The sequence below is a fragment of the Acomys russatus genome, chromosome 29 (assembly GCF_903995435.1).
Source record: "Acomys russatus chromosome 29, mAcoRus1.1, whole genome shotgun sequence".
NCBI lineage: Eukaryota > Metazoa > Chordata > Mammalia > Rodentia > Muridae > Acomys > Acomys russatus.
This window is the reverse complement of record NC_067165.1, coordinates 40,833,675-40,860,386: the sequence shown is the minus strand read 5'-3', so window position 1 is coordinate 40,860,386 and position 26,712 is coordinate 40,833,675. Positions and strand designations below refer to the sequence as shown.

The 26,712-nt window shown below is 51.9% G+C and overlaps 1 protein-coding gene across 4 annotated transcripts; it reads left to right on the top strand.

Moving 5' to 3' along the window:
* The first annotated feature begins 1,711 nt into the window (after window positions 1-1,711).
* On the top strand, window positions 1,712-26,712 carry Pik3cd (phosphatidylinositol-4,5-bisphosphate 3-kinase catalytic subunit delta). Of its 4 annotated transcripts, none has more exons than XM_051172153.1 (24): window positions 1,712-1,909; window positions 3,628-3,746; window positions 13,577-13,749; window positions 15,617-15,845; window positions 15,929-16,158; window positions 17,125-17,304; window positions 17,620-17,769; window positions 18,115-18,204; window positions 19,318-19,539; window positions 20,114-20,210; window positions 20,302-20,432; window positions 21,018-21,068; window positions 21,168-21,332; window positions 21,416-21,546; window positions 21,694-21,837; window positions 22,032-22,131; window positions 22,246-22,424; window positions 22,512-22,624; window positions 22,755-22,833; window positions 23,171-23,338; window positions 23,832-23,955; window positions 24,255-24,400; window positions 24,713-24,845; window positions 25,993-26,712. In XM_051172153.1, exons 3-24 carry the CDS (start codon window positions 13,609-13,611, stop codon window positions 26,128-26,130), a joined length of 3,141 nt encoding a protein of 1,046 aa, XP_051028110.1. In that variant the 5' UTR covers window positions 1,712-1,909; window positions 3,628-3,746; window positions 13,577-13,608; the 3' UTR covers window positions 26,131-26,712. The 4 variants fall into 4 exon arrangements, with proteins under 4 accessions (XP_051028110.1, XP_051028112.1, XP_051028111.1 ...); XM_051172155.1 differs by having other exon boundaries at window positions 1,713-1,909; window positions 21,425-21,546; XM_051172154.1 differs by having other exon boundaries at window positions 1,714-1,909; window positions 21,165-21,332; window positions 21,425-21,546.

The following is a 26,712-nucleotide window of genomic DNA, read 5'->3' as shown; positions in this document are numbered from 1 at the left end:
AGAACATTGTAAGAGGACAGGGCAGAGCAGGAGGTCCATGGGTCCAGTGCAAAACCAAACTGGTTCCATGCTAGTTCTGCCGGCAGAACCTGTGCGAACTGGGCCTGTAGTCCCAGCTGCTGAGGAGGCTGAGGATTTCAGGGTCTTACTGGGCAACTGAGTGAGACTGGCTCAAAACTTGGGAGGTAGCAGCAAGCAGATTTCTGTGAGTTCCAGGCCAGCCAGGGCTACACAGTGAGACCTTGTTTCAAATATATATATATATATATATATATATATATATATATATATATATGTATGTGTGTGTGTGTGTGTGTGTGTGTGTGTGTGTGTGTGTGTGTGTGTGTGTGTGCATGCACATATGTGTCTATACATATATGTATATATATTTAAAAATGGTTGGCGCTATAAGTCAATGATAGAGTGCTTACTCAGCACACTCAAGGCTTTAAGTACAACCGTCGCCAGTAGTAAAGCAAAGGAAAACAGAAAGGCTGTGAGGATGGTGGATATAAGCGTTTCCTCATTCACAACCTCAGGGAGAGCAATTGCTCCTGCTAAGTAAGTTGGACCTCAGCCTTGTAGAGCATGTAGGGAACTTAGATGTGTGGGTGAAAGTCTTGGCTCCCTTGTTTCTGAGTCCATGTGGGGAACTCCCATGGGCAGACCACCTGCTAGGGAAAACCAGCATGCTGGGTCTGCGCCCAGAGTCAAGACTCAGGGGCTACTTGGGGCAGCAACTCCAGGTCTGACACTAGCCTGAATGTCCCGCCCTTCCTGGTGATGCCTTGGGAACCTGGTTAATGTTTGGTTGGTTTGTTCAATTTGACACAACTCAGAGTTATCTGGGAAAAGGGACCTCAATTACGAAAACACCTCCCACATAATGCCTGTAGGCAAGTCTGGGGAGGATATTTTCTTAATTAATGATTGATTGGGCCCAGCTTACTAGGAGTGGTGGTCCTGAGTGCTACTCAGCGAGCAGGCTGGGCAAGCCATGGGGAGTAAGCCAGTAAGAAACATTTCTCTGTGAGTTCTTGCCTTGGTTTCTCTTAAGGGGCTGTGACCAGGAATACGCAAACCAAACAAACCCTTTCCTCCCCAAGTTGTGTTTTGTCATACTTTTTTTTTTTTTATTACCACAGCAATAGAAAGCAAACTAAGACAGAAAGAGGCTGGAGGAGATGCCTAGATCTCACTTTATAAATAGTACCTTCTATCCCCTGATTTTTTAAGAGACCCAGGTTGAGCTGAGCAGTGGTGGGTGGTCTCAGCACTCAGGAAGGTAGAGGCAGCTGGTCTACAGAGTGAGTTCCAGGATAGCCACGGCTACACAGAGAATTCCTGGAGGGAGGGAGGGAGGGAGGGAGGGAGAGAGGGAGGGAGAAAGAGGCACGGGGGGTGGGGTGGGGTGGGGGTGGTGGGGGGTGGGACTGCCTACGCATCCTGAATCACTCTCCTGGATGTAGAGATGAGGAGAACCCCGCCTTAGTCCCTGGCCTCGCGGGCAGAGCAACCAAGGGGTGTCCACCTTCTACAGCCCCGCTGCTATTCCTCCTGTGGTGCCGGGACAGAGCTGAGATACTAACACTAGTGGGCTGTGTAGTGGTGCAGCGGGCTCTGGCCCCGCCCCATCCCTAGGATGCTCCGCCTCTGACCGCGCCCCGCCTCACCCTACCGGGCCACCCTCTCCAGCCCGTTCAGCCCCGCCCCAGCCGCGCCCCTCCGCCGATGCCCAGCTGCCCAGCTCACTCGCTCACTCACCGCCACCTTGTGTGCGGGGCCTGTCCTCAGGCCCTGCGGATTGCACACGGCATCCTAGAGGCTGGCGCCCTCTGGTTACTCCGGGACCCTCCCGCCGTGTCCCCAGGGCAACTGTCTCCAGGGAGACGGAGCCCGCCGACACCCGGTACGAAACCCACCTGTGCGGGAGTCTGTAGGGTTCCTCTGTCTTCCCCAGACTGGCCAGATGCTCTGCCCCGCCTAGTACTGGGCTTTGTCGGCCTGGGTTTGGATGGGCTGGGCGGGAGGTCATCAGGGGTCCAGGGTGGAGGGTCTTAGGAGAGGCAGAAGCATCCAGAGGCGACAGCACCTCACTGGAGAGGCTGACCCTACATAGGGTCAAGCCTGCCTGGGATTCCCTGGGGTGTGTGTGTGTGTGTGTGTGTGTGTAGTGGGGGGAAGTGCTGATTTGCGTCTTTTTGTGACTCTCTGAGGATGAAATCCTGGGTGTGTCTCCTGCCGCCCTTGATGGGATGAGCCGGACCCTCATTGGGCTCCTGAGGAGGGTGCACTTGCTTAGGACGACGAGCTGTTTACTTCTCCGGAGCCAAAGCAGTTCCGTGCACGCACGCTCCCCCTTCCCCCGCCTCCCCCTGTCCCCAATTCCTTACCCAGCAGTCACACTGCGCGCTCTGTCCCTCCCTAGCTTTGCCCTTGAACCCAGAGGGGCTAACCGAAATCATGCCCAGGCCAGCCCGGAGGTCCTGTCCATCTTCTAGCGTGGGACTGACTCCTTCCTGTCCAACCCCTGGTGCATTTTTGCCTGGCTCCTTATCACCCGTCCTGAATTCCTTAGGATGCAATCTTCTGGGCTCCACCATGCCTTCTGCTTTGTCTTTCCCTTTTTCGAAGCGCATTCTTTCCGCACTTAATTCTGGCTTCCCTGGGTCTGCCCTACTACTGTTTGTCTTCCTGCTCAGTATTGTTGTTTTCACTGGTCAGCCTGTGAGTTATTTCTTCTTTTAGTCTTTGGCCCAAGCCTCGGGGGACTCTGCTAATAGTTTCTTGGAAAGCCCTAGTGGTCCTCCCTGGATGCTAAACCCTGAGGTGTATCCACACCCACCTGCCCAGGCTGGATAAGCATCCTTTCAGGGTCTGGGCTGGCAGGCTAAAGGACTTTAGCTCGGACCCTGGGAAATGTGTATCTATAGTACACACTGTTCACAATGGACTCCAGTAATTAGTGGGTTGTTTTGTGCCTCTTCATTCTGCCTAAAGGAAATCAGCCCCAAGTTGCCCCACGGTACAGGTGCCCACGACCAGGGTGTCTCTCATTTCTCTCTTAGAGAGCAGGTTATTTCTAGGTGTGCCCAAGGCGGAGAGGAGATACCCCTCTTCTCACAGCTGTTCTTTTTATCTCTAGCCCAACAGGGATGAATTTAGACTTGGCTTTAAAAAGAGATCTACATGGGGAATCAAGGTCTAAAGTTTTTATTGTTTTTGTTTTTTGTTTTCCTGCCGTCAGATGGAATTCAAACTTAGGCATGGCTCGAGTCAATTAACTTTGCTTTCATAAAATCAACCAACGGCTCTGAAAGACTGTCTGAGCCATCTGTGTGCCCATCCCTGCTTTGGGTCTGGGAGTGCTCTTGCGGTTTCTACCAAAGGGATCTGGGGTGGCATAGACAGGGGCAGTAAGAAAGGCTGACCCAGCGAAGGCTGGATTGGTTTGCAAGAAGAGACACCGAGATGAAATGGCTCCCTCAGTGCTGGGGGCTTTTTACGTATTAGGCAAGCATTCCCACTGAGCAGAGCTCCCTGCCCTGAGATAGATCCTGGATGAGCATCTACTGGTTTCTGAAATCCTGTGTTTAAAATGTTCTTTCTGCCTTTTATTCTTTTCAGACATATAAGGAGCTGAGAGCCATGCAGAAGTGGGATGAAGTTCGCTGATGGCAAAGCACCTTTAATCTCCCAGGCAGCCGGGCCTCGGCTCATTGTCTTTCTTGGCCCATCCAAAGCAGGTAGGTTGGGGGAAGGGAGTGATACGTAGAGGAAGGGAGTCATATTGTATTGCAGATAAGAACTTTTAGGAAAATCTACCTTTCTGACTTCTCCATAGGACTAGCATTCTCAAAGGAAGAGGAAGGGGGCTGGGATGCAGCTAAGTGGTAACGGAGTAGGGACTTCTGTGTCTACAGAGACTTGGGACATTCATGTGATCAAGGCAGGATGCTCTTTTGAGTTTCTGGACCATTGGCTTGGAAGAACAGCGTCATATTTTGAATGCTAGGTTTCCAGTTTATGGAACCATTTGGGAAAGATTAGGAGGTGTGGCTTGTTGGAGGAATGTGTCACTGGGGCCAGGGGCTGAGGTTCCAGAAGACTCAGGCCATTCCTATGTGTCTCTTTCTAATGGCAGTGGTGGCGCACACCTTTAATCCCAGCACTTGGGAGGCAGAGGCAGGAGGATCTCTGTGAGAGTTCAAGGCCAGCCTGGTCTACAAAGCGAGTCCAGGACAGCCAAGGCCACACAGAGAAAACCCTGTCTCAAAAATGCAAATAAATAAATAAAATAAAATAAAAATAAAACAAACAAAAATATGTGTGCCCTCGCCTTTTCCAGCACCATGTTTGCCTGCCTGCCGCCAGGCTCCCCACCATCATGGTCAAACTCTAACCCTATAAAGTTGTGAGCCCCAAATAAGCTCCTTCTATACTTTTCCTTTGGTTAGGGTGTCTTGCCACACAGCAATAGAAAAGTAGCTAAAACTTCACCCATGCAGGTAGTGGGTAGCTGGGTGTGCTGGCCTCTGAGATGGGGAGTCTGGGATTCTCTCGCAGTCTTGTGGGTAAGTGATTATTCTGTGTGTGTGAAGAACATTCTGTCTGAGCAGCTGTTGTCATTTGGGGCAGATCAGGGCAGGGCCAGTGTCATCTGGGAACCCTCCCCCTGTCTCTATTTTACCATCCCTAGGTCTTTCTTTGGTGCCTGCTAAAACGTCTTTGTTGGTTGTGGATCTCTTTCAAATAAAAGTTTTTTTTTTTTTTTTTTTTTTTTTTTTTTTTTTTTTTTTTTTTTTTTTGGTCTTTTTGAGACAGGGTTTCTCTGTGTAGTCTTGGCTGTCCTGGACTCGCTTTGTAGACCAGGCTGGCCTCGAACTCACAGCGATCCGCCTGCCTCTGCCTCCCGAGTGCTGGGATTAAAGGCGTGCGCCACCACGCCCGGCTCTAAAAGTATTTTTTTTAAAGATATATCTTTATTTAATTTTAATTTATGTGCATTGGTGTGAGGGTGTCAGATCTTGAAACTACAGACAGTTGTGAGCTGCCATGTGGGTGCTGGGAATTGAACCCGGGACCTTTGGAAGAGCAGACAGTGTTCTTAACCACTGAGTCAAGTTTCTAGTCCCCAAAATAAAAGTCTTAAGCAAAATTTTAACGTTGGAAGTAGGTAGAAACAGAGCCACCATGGTAAAAAAGTTAGTTTCCAAGATACCTTGAATTTTTTACACTTACTATTATTGTGTGTGTTTGGGGGACACTTATGCCATGATGGTGTGCATACAGAGGTCAGAGGTCAACTTTTTGGAGTTGTTTTTTCATTTCATCTTTATGTGGGTTGAGAGGCATGAACTCTGGTCACCAGCTTTGCACAACAAACACTTTTACTCATCTCTACAGCTCAGAAAATACCCTCTACTGATAATTTCAGCTTTTTTGTTTGTTTGTTTGTTTGTTTTTGTTTTTCGAGACAAGGGTTTCTCTATGTTATCTTGGCTGTCCTGAACTCACTTTGTAGACCAGGCTGGCCTCGAACTCACAGCAATCCGCCTGCCTCTGCCTCCCGAGTGCTGGGATTAAAGGCGTGTGCCACCACGTTTTGTTTTGTTTTGTTTTATATTATTGTTGTTGTTATTATTATTATTATTTTGGTTTTTCAAGACAGGGTCTCTCTGTGTAGCCTTGGCTGTCCTGTACTCACTTTGTAGACCAGGCTGGCCTTGAACTCACAGCGATCCACCTGCGTCTGCCTCCCAAGTGCTGGGATTAAAAGCGTGTGCCACCACACCTGGCTTTATTTTTAAGACAGGGTCTCTCTGAGTAGTCCTGGTTGTCCTGAACACTCTCTGTAGACCATGCTGGCTTCATACTCACAGAGATCCACCTGCCTCTGCACCCTGAATGCTGGATTTAAAGGTGTGTGCTACCGCCACCCCGCTTTATTACTTTTAAATTTCCTCTGTGTGTGTGTGTGTGTGTGTGCGCGTGCATGCATGCATGTGGGTCATACCCAGTGCCCAGGTCAGAGGCTTCAGACCCCATGGGGCTGGAGTTACAGGTGATTGTGAGCCACCCACTCTGGGTTCTGAGAGCCAAACTCTGGTCCCCTGGAAGAGCACCAAGCACTCTTAACCACTGAGCCATCTCTCCAGCCTCTGGTTTGGTTTTTGAAAAAAGTCTCACTATGTAACTGTGGCTGGTCCAGTAGTCTCTGTGTATACCAGTCACTTAGCCTTGAACTTGGCATAGTTGTGCCTCTGCTTCCTGAGGGCTAGGATTACAGCTGTGCATCTCTGTGCCTAGGTTTTTAGAGGCAGGGAATCACTACATAGCCCTGGCTGACTTTGAACTCATGACCCTCCTGCTTCTGCCTCTTTGGTCCTAGGGCTACAGGAACCTGACATTGTTCCCCCTTAGTTATTTCTGAGGAAGTGATGAAAGTTTTCCACTAGTTTAAGAAAACAAAGAATACGAGCCAGGCATGGTGCCTGCATCTCGGTACTTAGCAGGCTGAGACTAGATAGAGGTCAACCCATGCTACAAAGTAAGAAGAAAAACTGAAAACAAAGTGGATACAATGTACAACTGTGTCTGTTTCTCATTTGGCTTGGCTGCCAAATGGCTTTCAGTGACTGGAAAACAACACTATGTTAAGTTTTGTTTTCAATTACCATAACTAAATACCTGGGGCAGGCTACTTACAAAGAAACAATGTTTATTCAGTCCGTAGACTTGGGGGCTTCCACGGTTCCCTTGCTCCACTGGTGGGTTCATCCTCCAAACCTAATGCTGGATGGCTTTGTGGCAGGAACCAGAGCAGGAGGCAGAGATCCATCACCAAACTGGAAGCGGGAGCCAGGGCAGGGGCTAAACTTGCCTTTCCTGGTCATTTCCCTGAGCCCCTAGGACTGGTCACCCCGTTTCCTGCATCAGGGCCTTTGCTCTTGTTCCTACGACATCCTCACCCCCTAGTCTGTTTTACTCATCCTTGCTGGATCCTTCACTCACTGGAACCTTCCATTCAATGGGGCCTCATCCAAGGACCGTATTCTCCTACTTTCAGTCCACACCACACGTCCCTGTAAGTCCCTTTTGTTTCAGTCCAGCACTTTGGTTCTGTGTTCATTCTATTTTCTTTTGCTTTTCTGTCGTCATCTTCTTCCATTAGACTAAAAATTCCCTAAGAGCAAGGTTGATTGATGCCTGTCAGCTTTCTGCTGGACACATGAAAGTAGAGGAGCACGGCTTTTTGTGGCCACTTTCTGAGGCCTCTAGGGGTGTGTGTGTTTTAGCAGGATAGTAATATTAAGAATGTTCTTTCAGCCGGGCATGGTGGCGCACGCCTTTAATCCCAGCACTCAGGAGGCAGAGGCAGGTGGGTCACTGCAGGTTCGAGGCCAGCCTAGTCTACAAAGCAAGTCCAGGACAGCCAAGGCTAACACAGAGAAACCCTGTCTAAAAAAACCGAAAGAAAAAAAAGAATGTTCTTTCTTAGCCAGGCGTGGTGTGGCTCACTCTTGTAATCCCAGCACTCAGGGAGGTAGAGGCAGGAAGATCTCTATGAGTTCTAGGCCAGCCTGGTCTACAGAGCGAGTCCATGACAGCCAAGGCTACACAGGGAAACCCTGTCTTGAAAAACAAAATTAAAAACAAAAATGTTCTTTTTCAACTGGTCGAGGTGGTACACACCTTTAATCCCAGTGCCTAGGGAGGCAGAGGCAGATGGATCTCTCTGAGTTTAAGCCCAGCCTGGTCTACAGATGGAGTTCCAGGACAGCATGGATACACAGAGAAGCTGTGTCTCAAAAAAAAAAAAAAAAAAAAAAAAAGCTCCCCCCGCCCCAGGAGTATCCCTGCAGACTTGCTGTGAGGACCCTTTGTGTAAAAACCTCTGGGGTGTCGCTTTTCCTCATAGGGCTGTCACAGCTGAGAAAATGAGCATCTTGATTTTCAGGGCTTCCTGAGGTTGAGGGGGGTCCTGCAAGACCCCCAATAGATGCTGTTAGGTTCCGCAACCACCACACGTCACTGTTCACTTACCCCACAAACGCTTTTGTGTGGTATCCTCTCTATTCATTGTTGAGATGGGTGACAGTCTTAGATCTTCCAGCCTGAGTTTATGGACACTTAGAGTAATCATAGTAACCTTCTAGAAGTTTCTGTGATTCAGACTCTTCTTGGGCCAACTAAATTGTCGTTTTGACTCTGCAAACCAGGCTTTGGACAGATAGATGGCTTATCTGTGGGCTCAGAGGATGAGTGTCCTGTGTCTCCACAGACATGTAGAGATGCCTCCCAGGGGAGCCATTACACTCTTGCTCTGGAGTGACGCCGAGTCCCCTCTGGAGTGACACTGAAGGAGCATGACATAGCTTTCCCAGGGTTCCCTGCCTCGGGGAGAAAGATGGTTATCACTCAGAGAAGCAGGATACAACTTCCCTTCTTTTTCTTTCTTTTTATAATTTATTTATTTTTATCCTATGTACGTTGGTGTTTTGCCTGCATGTATGGCTGTGTGAGGGTGCCAGATCTTGGAGTTACAGACAGTTGTGAGCTGCCATATGGGTACTAGAAATTGAACCCAGGTCCTTTGGAAGAACAGTCAGTGCTCTTAACCGCTGAGCCATCTCTCCAGCCCTCCCTTCTTTTTCTTGTTGCCTGTCCCTATGTAGCCTGCCAAAGTGACTCATGACCCCAAAGACAGCCTTGATAGAGCCAGCCTGGTCAGAACCAGACATATTTGCCATGGACCCAGAAAGAGGTGGAGTTTGCTGTCCCATTTTGTGGGTCATGTGGCACACGTTGGAGAGATTGAAGGAGCCGAGCTGTGTCCTGTGTCGCTTTTGCAGACACCTTCTGAATGATCTCGGTGCAGACCGAGACGCCAGGACAAAATGCCTGAGATTCTGGTATTGCTCACACTCTGTCTGACTCAGGACAGTCCTGGCGTTCACTGATCCTCTGTCTAAGCTGTCTTACTGGCCTCCTTGCTCATCCATCTTGCACAGAGGGCAAGAATTGGCTGTGGGGGGCGTCCAAACTGCAAGAGAAGAACTTTCCAAATCGGAAGCGTGTCTTAAAGCAGAGGGTATTGCTTCATTCACGAGAAAGATGCTTTCTGTGGGAGATAGCAGAAAAACCTAGCGGTGTGTCATTGGGATGGTTCAGTGAGTAAGAGTGAGAGCCATGCAAGCCTGACATCCTGAGTTTGGATCCCTGGAACCTTAGTAAAATGTTGCCTGTGTGGAAGATGGAAAGTTGGCTAGGGGAAGCAGAACTGGCTGGGAGCTCATTGGCCAGCTAGCTTAGAGAGTGCAGTGCAACGGAGACAAGAGACCAAATTAGTGATAAGTAAGTGCAATTTTTTTTTCTTTTTTGGTTTTTCAAGACAGGTTTTCTCTGTGTTAGCCTTGGCAGTCCTAGACTTGCTTTGTAGATCAGGCCAGCCTTGATCTCACAGCAGTCTGCCTGCCTCTGCCTCTAGCGTGCTGTGATTAAAAGCGTGGGCCACTCCCACCCCTACCCCATCCCCACCCCCCGGCTAAGGGTAATTTTGTGTGTGTGTGTTTCTTTTCTTTTCTTTCTTTGGTTTTTCGAGACAGGGTTTCTCTGTGTAGCCTTGGCTGTCCTGGACTTGCTTTGTAGACCAGGCTGGCCTTGATCTCACAGGGATCCACCTGCCTCTGCCTCCCAAGTGCTGAGATTAAAGGCGTGCGCCACCACGCCTGGCTAAATGTAATTTTTAAATAAAAGACAGGGTATTCCTGTATCTACCTGGCTGGCCTAGAACTCTCTATGTCAACCATGCCAGCTTCAGCACTCATCGGTTCATCCATCTCTACCTATGGCTAATTAAAAATTTTTAAAAATCCAATCCAATTCAAATGATGTAAATTAACACCCACACACCCACACACCACCACCACCACTACAGCACCCCCCCCCCCCCCCCCCCCCCCCCCGTGAAAACCCAAGGATACATCCGGCTGCTGGTGTGGCTGGCTGCAGAGGATCAAAGGTGTCCTGGGCAGGAGGGGTTGGTACTGAGGGCAGTAGAGAGCTGACTTAGCAGCCTCTTACAGAGGCCCCAGTTCAGTTTCCATGTTGTGTGGGTCACACTTATAACTCCCGCTCTCCTGAATCTGGCAGCTCTGCCCTCCGTCATGTGCTCATAGCCACCACAGCCATGCTCACATACCGGTGCTTTTAAAAATAATATTCAAAAAGAGCAGCAACCCTCAGGTCCCTCCCCATTGCTATGGAAACCAGGAATGATGGTGCATGCCCCCAACCCCAGTACTCAGGAAGGAAGTGGGCATGGAGGCCGGAACTCCATGGGAGGACAAGCCTGGGTCATGAAAATAATCTTCTCTCAAGGCATTGTCTCTCATGCGTCCCCGGTTGGCCTTGAACTGCTGTGTATTTGATTTCATTCCTGGCTTCTGTTGCTCAGATCTCTACCCACAAGAGTCATTGTCATTGTTGTGTAAACTCTTCCCTCTCCTCGCCCTCACCTAACGGTTGACTGGGAAGGAGAACTCGCATTCTGCCACTGATTTCCATCTGAGCAGTGTCCATATGGGAGACTGTACAATGCCTTTTTTTTTTTTTTTTTTTTCCAGAGCTGAGGACCAAACCCAGGGTCTTGCGCTTGCTAGGCAAATGCTCTAACACTGAGTTAAATCCCCAACCCTGGCTCTACAATGCTTTAAGTGAGTCTGTGGCAATGTAAGAGTTCTGTCGGGTGTGTGCCTGGTCAGCGACTGTGATTGGTTTTGGTCTCAGGGCACAGGCATGCTCCGCTCCAGTAGAGCCCCCGCAGTTTGCCTCCATGGCTGTACCAGGGTGCTTTCTTGGGGTAGTTCAAAAGTCCCTGGGCCTGCTTCCCTCTCTCATCACACCCTACTGGAAAGAGAATGTTCTAGACTTCTTCCAGGGAAGAGAGAAGGGGTCCCCTTTCTCAGGTCTTGATGGTGGGGTATGCACACTGTGGACTTGAATGAAGTGGTTTACAGACTTAATTCTCTGTCACCAGCTGGGTAAATGCAGCTGGAACTTTCCTTTCCACGGGGCTTAGGGGTGAGAAAACAAACCATTTGCTTGCCTCAGACCCAGACTTTTGAGTAGGGGATCCTCAAAAGCCCAGGCCTCTGTGTTCATGTGACCAAAAGCACCCCTGACTTCCCAAGCTTGGAAAGAATGTTAGCCTTGTGGATGTAATCCCCAGATTCCTGACTTGATTGTGTAGTCCCCTTCAACCTCCCTTTTAAATAAAAAAGGGAAACATTGGCTTCAGAAAGAGGAACCCCCAGTAGGACGTGGTTTCACACTTAGAGGAAGTGGCTACCAGCAGCAGCAGAGGGGGTGCTGAGGGCACAGGAGGCAACATGATGTGTGCAATATCTGTTAGGGAGTTAGGCCCAGCCCAGGTGGTACTACCACCTAAAGGGCATCTCTCATAAACCAAACAAGTCATTTAAATCCTGAAGAATGTGACCTTGTGGTAGGTGTGGGAATTTTCTGTTATGTTTTGGTGTTGGGCTCCAATTCAGGGCCTCAAGCATGCTGACCATGTGTTCTGCCACTGAGACACACACCCCAACTCAGAAGTCTGTCTGTCTGTTTCTCCTTTCTTTCTTTCTTTCTTTCTTTCTTTCTTTCTTTCTTTCTTTCTTTCTTTCTTTCTTTCTTTCTTTCAAGACAGAGACTCATGTAGTCCAGGCTGGCCTCGAACTTGCAAAGTACTAGAAGATGGCATTGACTTTCTGAACCTCCTCCCTCTGCTGCCACTTGCTGCTCCTACAGACATGTAGAATCCACCCCCAGTTTGTTTATGCAGTGCTGGGGATTGAACACAGAGCTTTGTGGGGTGGCCAGCAAGTACTCTACCAGCCGAACCACACCCTCAGCCTAGAATTTCTCTTCTCTTCCTTTCTTTTTTTTTAAGAATAAAAACAGGCTTGGTACAGTGGTGCACCCCTTTAATCCCAACATTCAGGAGGTTGAGGCTTCACAGAGTTTGAGGCCAGCCTGGCCTACAAAGTGAGACTCTATTTCAAAAACAAAACAACAAGTAATAAAAATGATAAAACATAAAAGGAACGGACTGATTGTATAAATGTTAAACCTTCTGCTTACTGCTCAGCCCTAAACTGGAAATCGGTAGCATCTCCATCCCCACCCCCACCCCTACCCCAGGCTGTGTGGTGGGGGGAACAGAAAAAGTGTGGAAGGCCAAGGGGTGTTGAGGAGTGCTGCAAAGTGATGTTTTCTTGATATGACGTGGCTGTTGCGTCCATGAGTGCATAGCAGCAGTAGCTTACTTGCAAAAGCCCTGCCCAAGACTAGGTCTGCAGCATCCCACGGTGCTGGCGGGGTGGGCCTGAGGCTGCAAAGATGCCCTAACCAGGAAGGTTTTCAAGCACACAGAAAACACTAGGAATTGATTTTGGATACACCCTAGTAATAAGAAATAAGAAACCGTGTGTGCAAATGTTACATGGCTGGATTCCAGGTTGTGGCTGGGTGACCTGAAAGGGTGAAGCTGCTGATGGGGGTGGGGAGGGATTTGGTGACTTGGAGCGTGGGTGGCACGAACACCCTGTGTCCTGTTATCTGTAATGTTGTGTTATTACTGTGGTTCTGTGGAGGGGGCAGGGGATGACTGAGGGGTTGGCATGGCAGATATCGTAAATCCTTAGATAAAGTCATGTATTCTCTCTCTCTCTTTGTGTGTGCGCATGTGCTGTGGGAGGCGTGAAGAGGGAGGGAGAGAGAGAGGAAGAGAGAGGGGTCTTGTGGACTCCAAGCTGGTTTTTTTTGTTGTTGTTGGTTTTTTTTTTTTTTTTTTTTTTTTGTTTTTCGAGACAGGGTTTCTCTGTGTAGCCTTGGCCATCATGGACTCGCTTTGTAGACCAGGCTGGCCTCGAACTCACAGCGATCCGCCTGCCTCTGCCTCCCGAGTGCTGGGATTAAAGGCGTGCACCACCACGCCCGGCTGTTTTTTGTTTTTTTGAGACAGGGTTTCTCTGTGTAGCCTTGGCTGTCCTGGACTCACTTTGTAGACCAGGCTGGCCTCGAACTCACAGCGATCCGCCTGCCTCTGCCTCCCGAGTGCTGGGATTAAAGGCGTGCGCCACCACGCCCGGCTCCAAGCTGGTTTTGAACTTACCATATGGCTGAGGCTGGCCTTGCTCTCCTGATCAGCCGCCTTCACCTCCCAAGTACTGGAATTGTAAGCGGGCACCACTGTGCCTGGCTAGTCAAAGCTGTTTTTAAACTAATTGGTTTCTGTCTTAAGACTTTTGTCTTTGGTTCTCAGCTGTCCACCTGTTCTTGTGTCCTCCTCTGGGCCATCTGTTGGCCATAATGCAATCTTTTGGCCTATGGCATGTCCACCTGTAATGACAGGCACCTCAGCCTAGAGGGTGCCTAAAGTGGGTGGAAGTCACAAGCCACCTAGGCGGATGGTGCCTCGTGTGTGGCAAGCTTTGCTTGTCCTCCTGTGGTCCAGGTCTGGCCGGTCCACTTTCCAAAGTCCTGGCTCACTGTGCCTTTGCCTTTCCCTCAGGAGAACGGGCCTCAGAGAAGTAACGCAACAGGATGCCCCCTGGGGTGGACTGCCCCATGGAGTTCTGGACCAAAGAGGAGAACCAGAGCGTGGCTGTTGACTTCTTGCTGCCCACGGGGGTCTACCTGAACTTCCCGGTGTCCCGCAATGCTAACCTCAGCACCATCAAGCAGGTATACCTTCCCCCTTAAGGCCAGTTCTCACATCTTGATCCTTGGGGAGACAAGGAATTCCCAGGTGTAAACGTGTAAATGCGCGCCTGCCAGAGGCGAGCCTTGACTGTTTCTCAGGTGCCAGCATACCTTGTTTTTGTTTTCTCATTGGAATAGGCAAGACAGGCTGGCCAGCAGGTTAGAAGGTTGTACCTTTCTCCACTCCCCACTGGGTTTACCATCTTCTTGTTTTAAGCCTTATTTTTATTTTATGTGTGTGGGCAACTACCATGTATGTGTCTGGTAGCCACCAGAAGCCAAAATAGGGCTTTGGATGCCCTGAAACTGGAGTTACAGATGGTTTTGAGTTGCCACATGGGTGCTGGGAACTGAACCCAGATCTTCTGGAAGAGCTGAGTCATCTCTCCAGCCCCCCACCCCACCCCCCACCGCCCTTTAAGTGTGGGTTTTGAGGGATTGACTTGATGCTTGCAAAAGCTGTTACCCTCAGCCCTTCGATGTGAATTTTACAAGATAAAATTTCTAAGAATTGTTTAAAAACCTGTGGTTAAACTCCACTTATCATTCCAAAGTCAGCTTCCCCTTTAACAGTATGCATTTCCCTCACTAGATTACTAGATTGCCAGCCAGTTTCGAGGCTGCCTCTGGCTGGGCTCGAGTCCTACCCACGGTTGTGTGGTCACTTTTAGAACCACCCGATCTACAGTGCGAGGGCCTTGTCGTCTGTTTGCCTTTAGAACTGTCGCCACGACAGTAAACACCATTGCTAGAAAGAGGTTTGGGTTTATTGAATCATTTTCAGGGTGATTTACTGAGTCAAAAAATTACATACATCTGGATGGCATTTGGTAGCTTTTGCCTGTGACTTGGACAGGGCTCGTGCAACCCACTAAGTGTGGGATTTGCTGGGTTATGTTTTGAGCTGCCAAAGGCTGAGAACTTACCTCAGAATTTTTTTGTTGGTTGGTTTTTGTTTTTGTTTTTCAAGACAGGGTTTCTCTGTGTAGCCCTGACTTTTCTGGACTCCCTTTGTAGACAAGGCTGACTTTGAACTCACAGAGCTCTGTGTGCCTCTGCCTCCCTGAATGCTGAAATTAAAGGCATGTGCCACCATGCCTGGCTTGGTTTTGTTTTTTGTTTTGTTTTGTTTGGTTTGGTTTTTCGAGACAGGGTTTCTCTGTGTAGACTTGACTGTCCTAGACTTGCTTTGTAGACCAGGCTGGCCTCAAACTCACAGCGATCCACCTGCCTCTGCCTCCCAAGTGCTGGGATTAAAGGTGTGCGCCACCACTGCCCAGCTTGGGTTTGTTTTTTTAATTGAACATTTTATATTTATTTATTTACTTGTGTGTCTCTTGCATGTGTGTTTATGGGCATGTGTGTGCCATGGTATGTATTTGGAGATTAGAGGACAACTTGAAGGATTCTGGCATCTCTCTAGCCTCCGTGTGTGTGTGTGTGTGTGTGTGTGTGTGTGTGTGTGTGTGTGTGTGTGTGTGTGTGTCTGTCTGTCTGTCTGTCTGTCTGTCTGTCTTCCATTTTGGGAGTTGGGGGGGATCTCAGGGAAGGGGGGAAGGGACAAAAGAATAAGTTGAGGCTAGCCAGGTCTACAAAGTAGTCGTAGTGGTACCCATAGTGATCATCTGGACGGCTGTCCTTGCTAGTCAAAGGTCATCCATGAGCCCCATAGAGGAGACCGTTGCCCTGTCCCGAGTTTCAGCAAACCCTGGTGCCCTGCACAGAGGGCAAAGACAGGAAGTTTATTGACATGGCTAGTCCTAGGGTGTGAGCCCTTTTGTCTTCCTGGGGGTCCCCTTCTGCCCTCTGTGGGAGTCCTGTAGGGGCTGACTGTGACCCTCTCTCCCAGGTGCTATGGCGTCATGCACAGTACGAGCCGCTCTTCCACATGCTCAGTGACCCTGAGGCTTATGTGTTCACCTGTGTGAACCAGACAGCAGAACAGCAGGAACTGGAAGACGAGCAGCGGAGGCTGTGTGACATCCAGCCCTTCCTTCCCGTGCTGCGCCTGGTGGCCCGAGAGGGTGACCGAGTGAAGAAGCTCATCAACTCGCAGATCAGTCTCCTCATTGGCAAAGGTATATGTGCTGGGGGCTGGGAGTCGCCTAGGCTGGCCCCACGCGTCCTGGCGTTGGGCTGATCTCCTCCACCTCCCCGGAAGGTCTCCACGAGTTTGACTCCCTTCGGGACCCCGAAGTAAATGACTTCCGCACTAAGATGCGACAGTTTTGCGAAGAGGCTGCAGTTCACCGCCAGCAGCTGGGCTGGGAGGAATGGCTGCAGTATAGCTTCCCGCTGCAGCTGGAGCCCTCAGCAAGGAGCTGGCGGGCTGGCATACTGCGCGTCACCAACCGAGCCCTGCTGGTTAATGTGAAGTTCGAGGGCAGTGAGGTGAGCCTGTGGCGTCTCAACCCTAGGGCTGCTGGCCTGGCTGCTTTGCCCATGAGGGACCTTCTTTTGTAAAAACTCCTCAGCCAGCCAAAGGCCCAGTTCCTTCTCTTAGTGGCCTAAGAGGGCATTTGCCAGGTCCCTGTGCTGGCCAAAAGGCTCAGCTGTTTGTCTCACCGGACAAATTTGGATTAAAAAATATTTTTTATTTAATCTTTAATTTATGTGCATTGGTGTGAGGGTGTCAGATCTTAGAGTTACAGACAGTTGTGAGCTGCCATGTGGGTGCTGGGAATTGAACTCCAGTCCTTTGGAAGACCAGGTATTGCTCCTAACCACTGAGCCATCTCTCCAACCCCCAAATTTGGATTTTTAAAAATTTATTTTATGTATATCCATGTTTTGTCTACATGCATGTAACTGTACCACATGCATATCTGGTGCTTACAGAGGTCAGAAGAGGGTGTCAGATACCCTAGGGCTGGAGTTAGAGATGGTTGTGAGCCACCATGTGAGTGCTAGGAACCAAACCCAGGGCCACTGCGAGAGCAGTAAACACTCAACAAGAACTAACCCCTCACCAGGCAGATTTGACAATGCAGAGTGGCCCAATAGTGTCATTTTTTTTCCTCCCCTCCCTCCTTCCCTCCTTCTTTGCCTCCCTCCCTCCCTCCCTCTCCTTCCCTCCCTCCCTCTCTCCCTCCCTCACTTCCTCCCTCTCTCCTTCCCTCTCTCCCTTCCTCCCTGCCTCCTTCTCCTCCCTCCCTCTCTCCCTCCCTCCTTCCCTCCCTTCCTCCCTCCCTCCCTCCCTGCCTCCCAGGGTGTCCTGGGTGTTGGTTGCATGCCTTGGTTAGTAGTGAACACCAAGACACGATTTGGAGATGGGGCTCCTTCACAGGCAGCCCTGCCTCTGTGCCCCAGGAAACACAGGGACTGTGGAGCAGAAGGCTGACACCCTTCTCCCTACAGGAGAGCTTCACCTTCCAGGTATCCACCAAGGACATGCCCCTGGCCCTGATGGCCTGTGCCCTCCGAAAGAAGGCCACAGTGTTCCGGCAGCCTCTGGTGGAACAGCCTGAGGACTATGCACTACAGGTGAACGGGAGGCACGAGTACCTCTATGGCAGCTACCCACTCTGCCAGTTCCAGGTGAGCCCTCCCTCCCTCCGTGCAGTAGTCCCTGCCACCTGCATGTGGCCCCAGGAGCATCAAGGGAACTTAGGACCTCTCCTGAGTCTGATGAGGCAGGCCTCTGTGCTCACAATGAGAGCATCCCCTTGCTGAACTGGTCCTCTGTGAGCACAAGGAAGGACCCCCATCTTTAGGGGGGGGAAACCAATAGGAGGGCCCCTCCTGAGATTTGGGACAGTTCACAGCAGCAGCTTGGGGAGGTCCTGGTAGCCAGCTGTCTGGGGAGTGAGTGGGCGCTGCCCATCAGCAGCTCACCCTGCTTCTCTCTCCCAGTACATCTGCAGCTGCCTGCACAGCGGACTAACCCCCCACCTGACCATGGTCCACTCCTCCTCTATCCTTGCCATGCGGGATGAGCAGAGCAACCCCGCCCCCCAAGTCCAGAAACCTCGCAGCAAACCTCCCCCAATCCCTGCTAAGAAGGTGAGCCGGATGCATTCCCTCCCCTCTGTCCCTCACTCTTATCTGTTCGCTCCCACAGTCTGCTGGGATGATGCAAACCCAGGAGGCTATGGGTTCAGGGGTTCTTGATGGGTGCCCAGTGTCCTATTGGGGTCTGTGAGAACTGTGGGGGCCAGCCTCCATTGTCCTCTTGTGGTTCTTAGGGGTGTTGGGGGTTGGGAGGGGGGATGTGTGTGTTTATACAGCAGATTTTCTGATTCAAACCAAACCAACCGCCAAAAAACACCAACCAAACAAAAAAAAAGCCCCAGTGTTGGGTACAGGTGTCTGAACCTTACCACCAACCCTGCCTCCCTACTCCCCCAGCCATCCTCTGTGTCCCTGTGGTCCCTGGAGCAGCCATTCTTCATTGAGCTGATCGAGGGCAGCAAAGTGAACGCGGATGAGCGGATGAAGGTAGGGGCTCCTGGGCCAGGTGAGGGAGCCACTGTTTCCTACACAAACAAGGTGGCTGTGGCCAGGAGGGATGGCAGCGGAAGAAGAGTGGGAAGATGTCACACGAGAGCCACCTGACCACATTACCCAGAGTCCCTGCCTGGAGTGGTTGTAAGCCGCTTCAAAACAGGAAGAGGGGAGTGGGGTGGGCCAGCCAGCCAGAGACTGATTCGCGGAAACCAGGCAGAGCCGATTTCTGTGTATTCGACTTTGGTGGAGGTTGTGGGGATGAAGAGGTGTCTGGGGAGGTGTGAGGTTGCAAGGAAGAGCTGGCTGCGGCTAGCCAAGGCATGCCTGCAGCGTAGATGGGTAGCTGCCTCATCTTCTGGGGTCTGAGCTCCCTCTGGGCTGAGAAAGATCGTGTAGGGGCTCTGTGCTCTTTGGCTTTTTAAAACCTTTCAGAAGCCTGACATCCTCCATCCTACAACTGCCTTCCCGGTGGTGTTATTGTCCCATTTGTAGAACGAGATCTGGGTTTCCTTCCTAGCTGCATAATTTTACAGGCTTGCAGGGCTAGGAACTTGTGTCTGGGCTGACCAACTGTGGGGTTCCTGGGTAGGAAGGCAGCTTTATGATGTTCAAGCCAGGGAGGTATGGAAAACCATTTCCTGTTGAAGAGACTGAGGAGTGGGAAGGGACGTGCCTTTGGCTGGCAGTGCACAGTCTGTGACCTCCCTGCCCCAAGGCTTCTTGTCCTACTTGGCCAGTGGCTTTCCCTCTGAAGGACCTCCCTTCCCGCCATGAGGAAGTAGCTCCAGACCCACTTAAGAATGAGGACATTTGGGACTGGAGCGGTGGTTCAGCGGATAAGAGCACTGGCTGCTCTTCCAGAGGTCCTGAGTTCAATTCCTAGTAACCACATGGTGGCTCACAACCATCTATACTGGGATCTGATGCCCTCTTCTGGTGTGCAGACACACATGCAGATAGAACACCCATATACATAAAATAAATAAAGAAGGAGAAATAAATAAGGAGAAAATTGATGGGAGAAGCCAGGTGAAGAGAGGAAGGGGTGAAGCCCAAGGCCCCTGCTGTTCTCATCCTGTGCCTGGTACCCGACCCCATCCCCAGCTGGTTGTGCAGGCCGGGCTCTTCCATGGCAACGAGATGCTCTGCAAGACTGTGTCCAGCTCAGAGGTCAACGTGTGCTCAGAGCCCGTGTGGAAGCAACGACTAGAGTTCGATATTAACGTCTGTGACCTGCCGCGCATGGCTCGCCTCTGCTTTGCTCTCTATGCCGTCGTGGAGAAGGCTAAGAAGGCGCGCTCTACCAAGAAGAAGTCCAAGAAGGCGGTGGGTAGGGCTGGCGAGGGGGAGCCTAGGCCTCCCTGTAGCGCCCCACAGGCAGGCAGGCCGAGGAAGGGGGCCCAGGGGGCCTAAACCCCAAGCCTCGCCTCCATCATAGTGTGGGTCCCTTCCCACTCAGAATAGCCTGTGAACAGCTTGCTTGGGAACATCCACTTTACACCTGTAGTCTATCCAGTGAGCTTTTGCCAGGAGCTCCCTGGGTAAAAAGTGTCCTCCATGGGACTGAGAGCCAGCTGTTGCCTTGAGTGGCTGGGCCCCGAGTCACCAATTCCAGTATCTAAAGTGACCCTTGCTCTGCTGATGCACACTGGGAGCTAAGCCAGGTGATGGGACTGGCTCTGGTTTCTCTGGAAGCTAGGAGCCGGGGATGCTGGTTTTGTCACTAGGACGAGGCAGTTGGTCCTCCGTCTTCTCAAGGGATTTCCCTTGAGTCCACCTGGGAGTCCTCCCTTGGAACCCAGATCCCCGCCCTTACTTGGCCTTCAGGTTTGTCCTCCTCTGAGATCAGCAAACGGGGGGGCTTTTGTGACCGGCCCCTTCCCACTGATGTCTTTCCCAGGACTGCCCCATCGCTTGGGTCAACCTCATGCTGTTTGACTACAAAGACCAACTGAAGACTGGGGAGCGCCGCCTCTACATGTGGCCCTCTGTCCCAGGTGGGCCCAGCCCCAGGGGAGCAGCTGGCAAGGGTAGAGGTCTCAGAGCAAGTGACTTTACACATACTCCCTCGTCTGTCCCTGTGTTCAGATGAGAAAGGAGAGCTGCTGAACCCTGCGGGTACAGTGCGTAGTAACCCCAACACGGAGAGTGCCGCTGCCCTGGTCATCTATCTGCCTGAGGTGGCCCCCCACCCTGTATACTTCCCTGCTCTGGAGAAGGTCAGTGAAGACCGTTCCCTTCTAGCTCAGTGGTTCTCAATCTTTGTAGTGCGGCAACCCTTTTACAGTGCCTCATGCTGTGGTGACCTCCAACCAGAACTTTATTTTTTGTCGCTACTTTGTAGCTGTAATTTGGTTATTGTTACGAATTGTAATGCAAACATCTGTGTTTTCAGATGGTCTTAGATGACCACTGTGAAAGGTTTGTTGTTCGACCCCCCCCCCCCGGGGGGAGTGGGGAGGAGATTGTGACCCACAGGTTGAGAAGCCCCGCTTTAGCCTTTTCCCAGTCCAGTTCTGCAATTTCTTCAGAGAGTAGACCTAGCCGCCCTGGGATTTGCCCGTTGCTAGGGTCTATGTCATTATGCCAATTCTGAAGTTTCCACGAGCCATTCGAGCCGCCATTGGGCAATGTCTGGCGTGTTACAGATACAAGCTAGGATGAAGGCTGCGTAATGCACCAAGCCGGTTTCCAGCAGTGAGAACTGCAAGCGCTATAGGTCTTGAGTTGTAGATGCTCTGCTTTGGGGCCCTGCATGGGGCTGCCCCAATCCCAGGAGACCGAGAGCCTGACACTTGTTGCAGATCCTGGAGCTGGGACGGCACGGGGAGCGCGGGCGCATCACAGAGGAGGAGGTGAGCTCGGGTTCTGGAGATGGGGGTGCGAGGGAGGGGGAGCTGTGGCGAATCAGGCATGGAGCTGGAGGCCCTCATCCTGCCTGCGCCCCTCAGCAGCTGCAGCTGCGGGAGATCCTGGAGCACCGGGTGTCGGGGGAATTATACGAACACGAAAAGGACCTAGTGTGGAAGATGCGACACGAAGTCCAGGAGCACTTCCCTGAGGCGCTGGCCCGCCTGCTGCTGGTCACCAAGTGGAATAAACATGAGGACGTGGCCCAGGTGAGTAGAGAGGGGAATTTTGGAAAAGAGCCCAGGGGGCGGCAGATGGACAGTTGCTGCCCACCCGCCACCTGACCACCAAGCTGTCCCAGATGCTCTATTTGCTGTGCTCCTGGCCCGAGCTGCCTGTGCTGAGCGCCCTGGAACTTCTGGACTTTAGCTTCCCTGATTGCTACGTTGGCTCCTTCGCCATCAAGTCCCTGCGGAAGCTGACGTGAGTCCCACCTGGGTGCTGTCTCCAGGGCCCTGCTGCTGTTCCAGAAGGCAGTTTTGCTCCAACCACTCAGAAGTGGGCGCTGGGTTGGGACGAACCCCCTCTGCCACCTACCAGCTGTATTCCATTCGCTTTCCTTCTCTGCAGGGACGACGAGCTTTTCCAGTACCTTCTGCAGCTGGTGCAAGTGCTCAAATATGAGTCCTACCTGGACTGCGAGTTGACCAAATTCTTGCTGGACCGAGCCTTGGCTAACCGCAAGATCGGCCACTTCCTCTTCTGGCACCTCCGGTAGCCGAATGCACCCCAGCCTGTTCCTCGGAAACCCTATGAGGGCCACAGGGAAGGGAGACCTCAGGCTTGCTAACCTCATGTTTCTAGCAGGCACAGATGTCCTGGTGTCCTGAGTCCCACTTGGGCTGGGGAAGGGATATGTGGCCCTGACAGGCAAGACTCGGTACCATTTCTTTTTTTATTTCTCCCAGGTCTGAGATGCATGTGCCATCAGTAGCCCTCCGTTTTGGTCTCATCATGGAGGCCTACTGTAGAGGCAGCACCCACCACATGAAGGTGTTGATGAAGCAGGTAAGGCCCAATTGGCTAGGCTCTACTTAATAGGTAGGCCTTAGAAGCAGTCCTCACTCCCTCCTCTCACCTGTGGCTGGAACCCACTGCTGCCTTTCCTACCATCACCACCAGGGGGAAGCACTGAGCAAGCTTAAGGCACTGAATGACTTTGTGAAGGTGAGTTCTCAGAAGACTACCAAGCCCCAAACCAAGGAGATGATGCATATGTGCATGCGCCAGGAGACCTACATGGAGGCCCTGTCCCACCTGCAGTCTCCGCTCGACCCCAGCACCCTGCTGGAGGAAGTATGGTGAGCCCCGTGCCTGGCCCTACCAGGGCTCCTCCCACCCTCTGGCCAGTGGAGGAGCACCCGTTGACCCCACTCTCTGGCCGGCAGTGTGGAGCAGTGCACCTTCATGGACTCCAAGATGAAGCCGCTGTGGATCATGTACAGCAGCGAGGAGACGGGCAGTGCTGGCAGCGTGGGCATCATCTTTAAGAATGGGGATGGTGAGCAGACGGGCTAGGGAGCCTTATCCATTCCTGGGCTATCCTGAGGGGACGGTCAGGACCTTAGGGCCTACACACAGTGGGAGTGCAGAACCTACAAGACGTTTATGGTCTCCTCCCCACACTACAGACCTCCGCCAGGACATGCTGACTCTGCAGATGATCCAGCTCATGGACGTCCTGTGGAAGCAGGAGGGCCTGGACCTGAGGTGGGGTGCATCCTCTGTTTTGCTTCTGGGCCAGCCCTTACAGCCTGCGCTTTTCAAGGGCTCGAAGCTACCGTAACTGTCAGTTAGGAAGGGGAAAGTTGGGAGGGGGCAGAGAAGGCATCCCATGGGCACTTTCTGACCTCCTGACTGTCTCAGGAAGCAGCAGCATCTTTTCCCAAACCCTCATCATCTTGAGTGTCAGTGCTAGAGCCTCTGAGTCTTTCATCCTTCCTCTCCTTCTGACCTACCTGGGTGTAGCATCCCGTGGCTAGCTTGAATGTCTCCTAGCGACAGCCTTCGGTCATGACATTCTGCCATCCCTCCTCCCTTCACTTAGGATGACCCCTTATGGCTGCCTCCCCACCGGAGACCGCACAGGCCTCATTGAGGTGGTCCTCCACTCAGACACCATTGCCAACATCCAGCTGAACAAGAGCAACATGGCGGCCACAGCCGCCTTCAACAAGGACGCCTTACTCAACTGGCTTAAGTCTAAGAACCCAGGGTAGGTTTTGAGCCTTCTCCTTCCTGGGAAGTGTGGTGTGGGAAGGGCTGGCCTATCAGAGACGGGATAAGAGGAAGGGCCGTGCCCTTTTGTGACTACTTGGCTCAGCTGTGGGGCCAGCCTGAATCTGTTCCCCATGTGTCAGTTGCTGATGGCTATGTGATACCACTGAAAGCTTTATGACTTTAGACATTGCTATATGTCTTGTCATCTGGGACTTTCCCCAAGCCTGGAAGGTCTAAGATGGAGTCCATTGAATGCCTGGGGCCTTGCCTCTCCTCCCGGCTTCAGCCTCTCCCCATGGTGCTATAGGCAGTGGGGACAGGTCCAAGATCAGGGAGGTGTCCCAGGCCTAAGCTCTGGGACAACATACTTTACATTCTGTGGGTAAAGCAAGCAGAAAAGGCTAGACTCGAGGAAGAGAAGGAGACCCACCTCTGGTAGGAAGAGCTGCAGTCTGGTGTGGCCATGACCTTCAATCTTCCTCGCTCAGGGAGGCCCTGGATCGGGCCATCGAGGAATTCACCCTCTCCTGTGCGGGCTACTGTGTGGCCACGTACGTGCTGGGCATTGGTGACCGACATAGTGACAACATCATGATCCGAGAGAGCGGGCAGGTATGGTGTGTGTTTGTATGTGTGTGTGTCTGTCTTGAGGCTAGACCTCCAGTCTAGCCTACTGGCCCCTCTGCCCTGAATTTGGCATCCCAGAGGATGCTGGGGCCCCTGCTGGTGTCGTCTTTCCCTGGGATTATGAAGAACAGAAGCTCCCTGCTCTCCACCGTATCTTCTTCCTCCTCCCTGGGTTCCTGGAGTTCGAGTCCTCCACACTGCTGATTTGAGGCTCCACACTTGAGCCCCACACCCTCAGCCCCTCCTCCTGGCTTCTCAGTCTCTGCCTGTTCCCCCTCTGTCAGCTGTTCCATATCGATTTCGGCCACTTTCTGGGCAACTTCAAGACCAAGTTTGGGATCAACCGTGAGCGTGTCCCCTTCATTCTCACCTATGACTTTGTCCATGTGATCCAGCAGGGGAAAACTAACAACAGTGAGAAATTTGAAAGGTGAGGGCACTGCCACTGATGACCTGCCCTGGACAACAGGGACCCTGGGCGAGGGGACAAAGTGGGAGACAGCTGCCAGCCCTACTCCCGCCCACTCCTCTGGATTGCTTGTGACCTCCAAATCTGTTTTCCCTCCATGGGCCATGGGGAAGGAGGTTTGTGTCTCCTGTAGGAGGAGACAGGGTGAGGTGGGCTTGTGATTAACCATCACTGAAGCCACAGCTCAGGGGAAGGTGCAAATGGGTTCCCTGGCCTTGGAAGTGGTGGAGACTCCAGGACCCACCTCAGCTATCCCATCTCCCTCACCTGCAGGTTCCGCGGCTACTGTGAAAGAGCCTACACCATTCTGCGGCGCCACGGGCTGCTCTTCCTCCATCTCTTTGCCCTGATGCGTGCAGCAGGTCTGCCTGAACTTAGCTGCTCCAAAGACATCCAGTATCTCAAGGTGAGTGTCCTTGTGGGATGCCTTCTCCTGTGATGACAACCACCAAAGGCAACTTAAGCAGCAAAGGGTTTATTATTTCAGCTTATAGTGTAGTCTGTCATGAAGAAAAGGCGTGGGTGGGCCTGAAGCAGAGGCTGGAGCTTGCCCCACATGGCTTGCTCAGCCTGCTCGCGCGCTCGTGCTCTCCCCCCCCCCCCATTTTATTATGCATACAATGCTCTGCATGTACACCTGCACACCAGAAGAGGGCACCAGATCTCAGTATAGATGGTTGTGAGCCACCATGTGGTTGCTGGGGAATTGAACTCAGGACCTTTGAAAGAGAGGTCAATGCTCTTAACCTCTGGGCCATCTCTCTAGCCCCCAGCCTGCTTTCTTATATAACCCAGGACCAGTTGCCCAGGAATGGCACCTTCCAGAGTGGACTAGAACATCCCACATCAGTCATTGGCCCCCCCAAAAAATTAAAATTGTCCCACAGACTTAACTACTGGCACGCTGACGGAGAGGTTTCCTCAGCTGAGGTTCCCCCTTTTCAGATGACTCTAGTTTGTGTCAAGTTAACCAAAAACATGGACCAGGGTTGAGTCAGGACCTACCTAAGGGCTCTGTGCTTCCCAAGGCCTGCCCGGGCAGCCTGGATCCTGGAGAGGCTCCATTTGGCAGCTCTCTGGGGGTACTGATGGCATGAGGAGGCTAACAGTGGGGTCTGGTAGGAAGTAGCCAGAGCAGTTGTTTGCCTAGGCTGGGTGGCGGGTATGCGGTGACCTTCCTTAGTCAATCCATGCATCTCTCACAAGTGCCTACACACACACACACACACACACACACACACACACACACACACACACACACTCCTACATAATCTGTGTAAGGTTTCTTCTACACTGTATAAAATCCTTCCCATATTTCCAGTACGCAGTAAGTGGAGCAGAGTGAGATGATGTGGAACACACAGACCTAGCCAGGGCATTCGCTGGAGGCCACCTTGCACTCCTAGGCTTCTGAGTTCTTGGGTGGGCTGGGTGGGCCATCTGGGTTTGGGCTCTGAATAAAGAACTTTTCCTTTTGGAGAGAACTTAGCACCCTGTCAGGCTTCAGACAGGTTGTGAAGCAGCAGTCCTTCACTGTAGCCCCATTTGTCCAGGACTCTCTGGCGCTAGGGAAGACAGAGGAAGAGGCGCTAAAGCACTTCCGGGTGAAGTTCAACGAAGCTCTACGGGAAAGCTGGAAAACCAAAGTCAACTGGCTGGCGCACAATGTGTCCAAGGACAACAGGCAGTGAGGGGGCCTCCTGCTCACCACACAGCGGGTCCCTCCTGGCTCTCAGCCCTCAAGGTAAACTGTCGGCGCTGGGGACCAGGCACGCTCAGTGGTCATCAAAGGGGCCCCAAAGCCTGAACTATTCCTCGTGGGGAAGGACCACACAACTGCCTCTTGTTTACACTGGTTATTTATTTACGACTCAAAATGTTTAAGGAACAGAACAGCCATAAACAGAAGTGCATCTTTGTGCAGGGAGGGATGCTGTCCTTGTGACACCCCCCCCCCCAAGTCAGCACTGTAAGCAGCACCCTGAGGATTGTACCCCTAGTCTTCCAACCTGTGGGTCTTGGCCCAGCAAAGACAGTTCTTAGGGCTTCCTTCCCAGGCTCCTAGCAGGCTGCCTGGATCGAGCCTGGCAGTCACCTGGTGCCTCCTACCCAGACAGGACACCCCAGTCCTCAGCTCACCTCTGCCACCTCTGTGTGGCCCAACCTGGCAACCTCCACCTCCCAAGCCTCCGGCAGCTCCCGAGGAAGCCAGGGCACCCTCCAGACTCAGGCACACTTGCTCTGCACTGCTAAAGTGACCTCTTGGGCATGGG

Coding starts and splice junctions, on each gene's coding strand:
- Pik3cd (XM_051172151.1), top strand. CDS start 13,609: ATGCCCCCTGGGGTGGACTGCCCCATGGAGTTCTGGACCAAAGAGGAG. Junction 22,425..22,511: donor ACCCTGCTGGAGGAAGTATG/GTGAGCCCCGTG, acceptor TCTGGCCGGCAG/TGTGGAGCAGTGCACCTTCA. Junction 24,401..24,712: donor AACAGTGAGAAATTTGAAAG/GTGAGGGCACTG, acceptor CCTCACCTGCAG/GTTCCGCGGCTACTGTGAAA.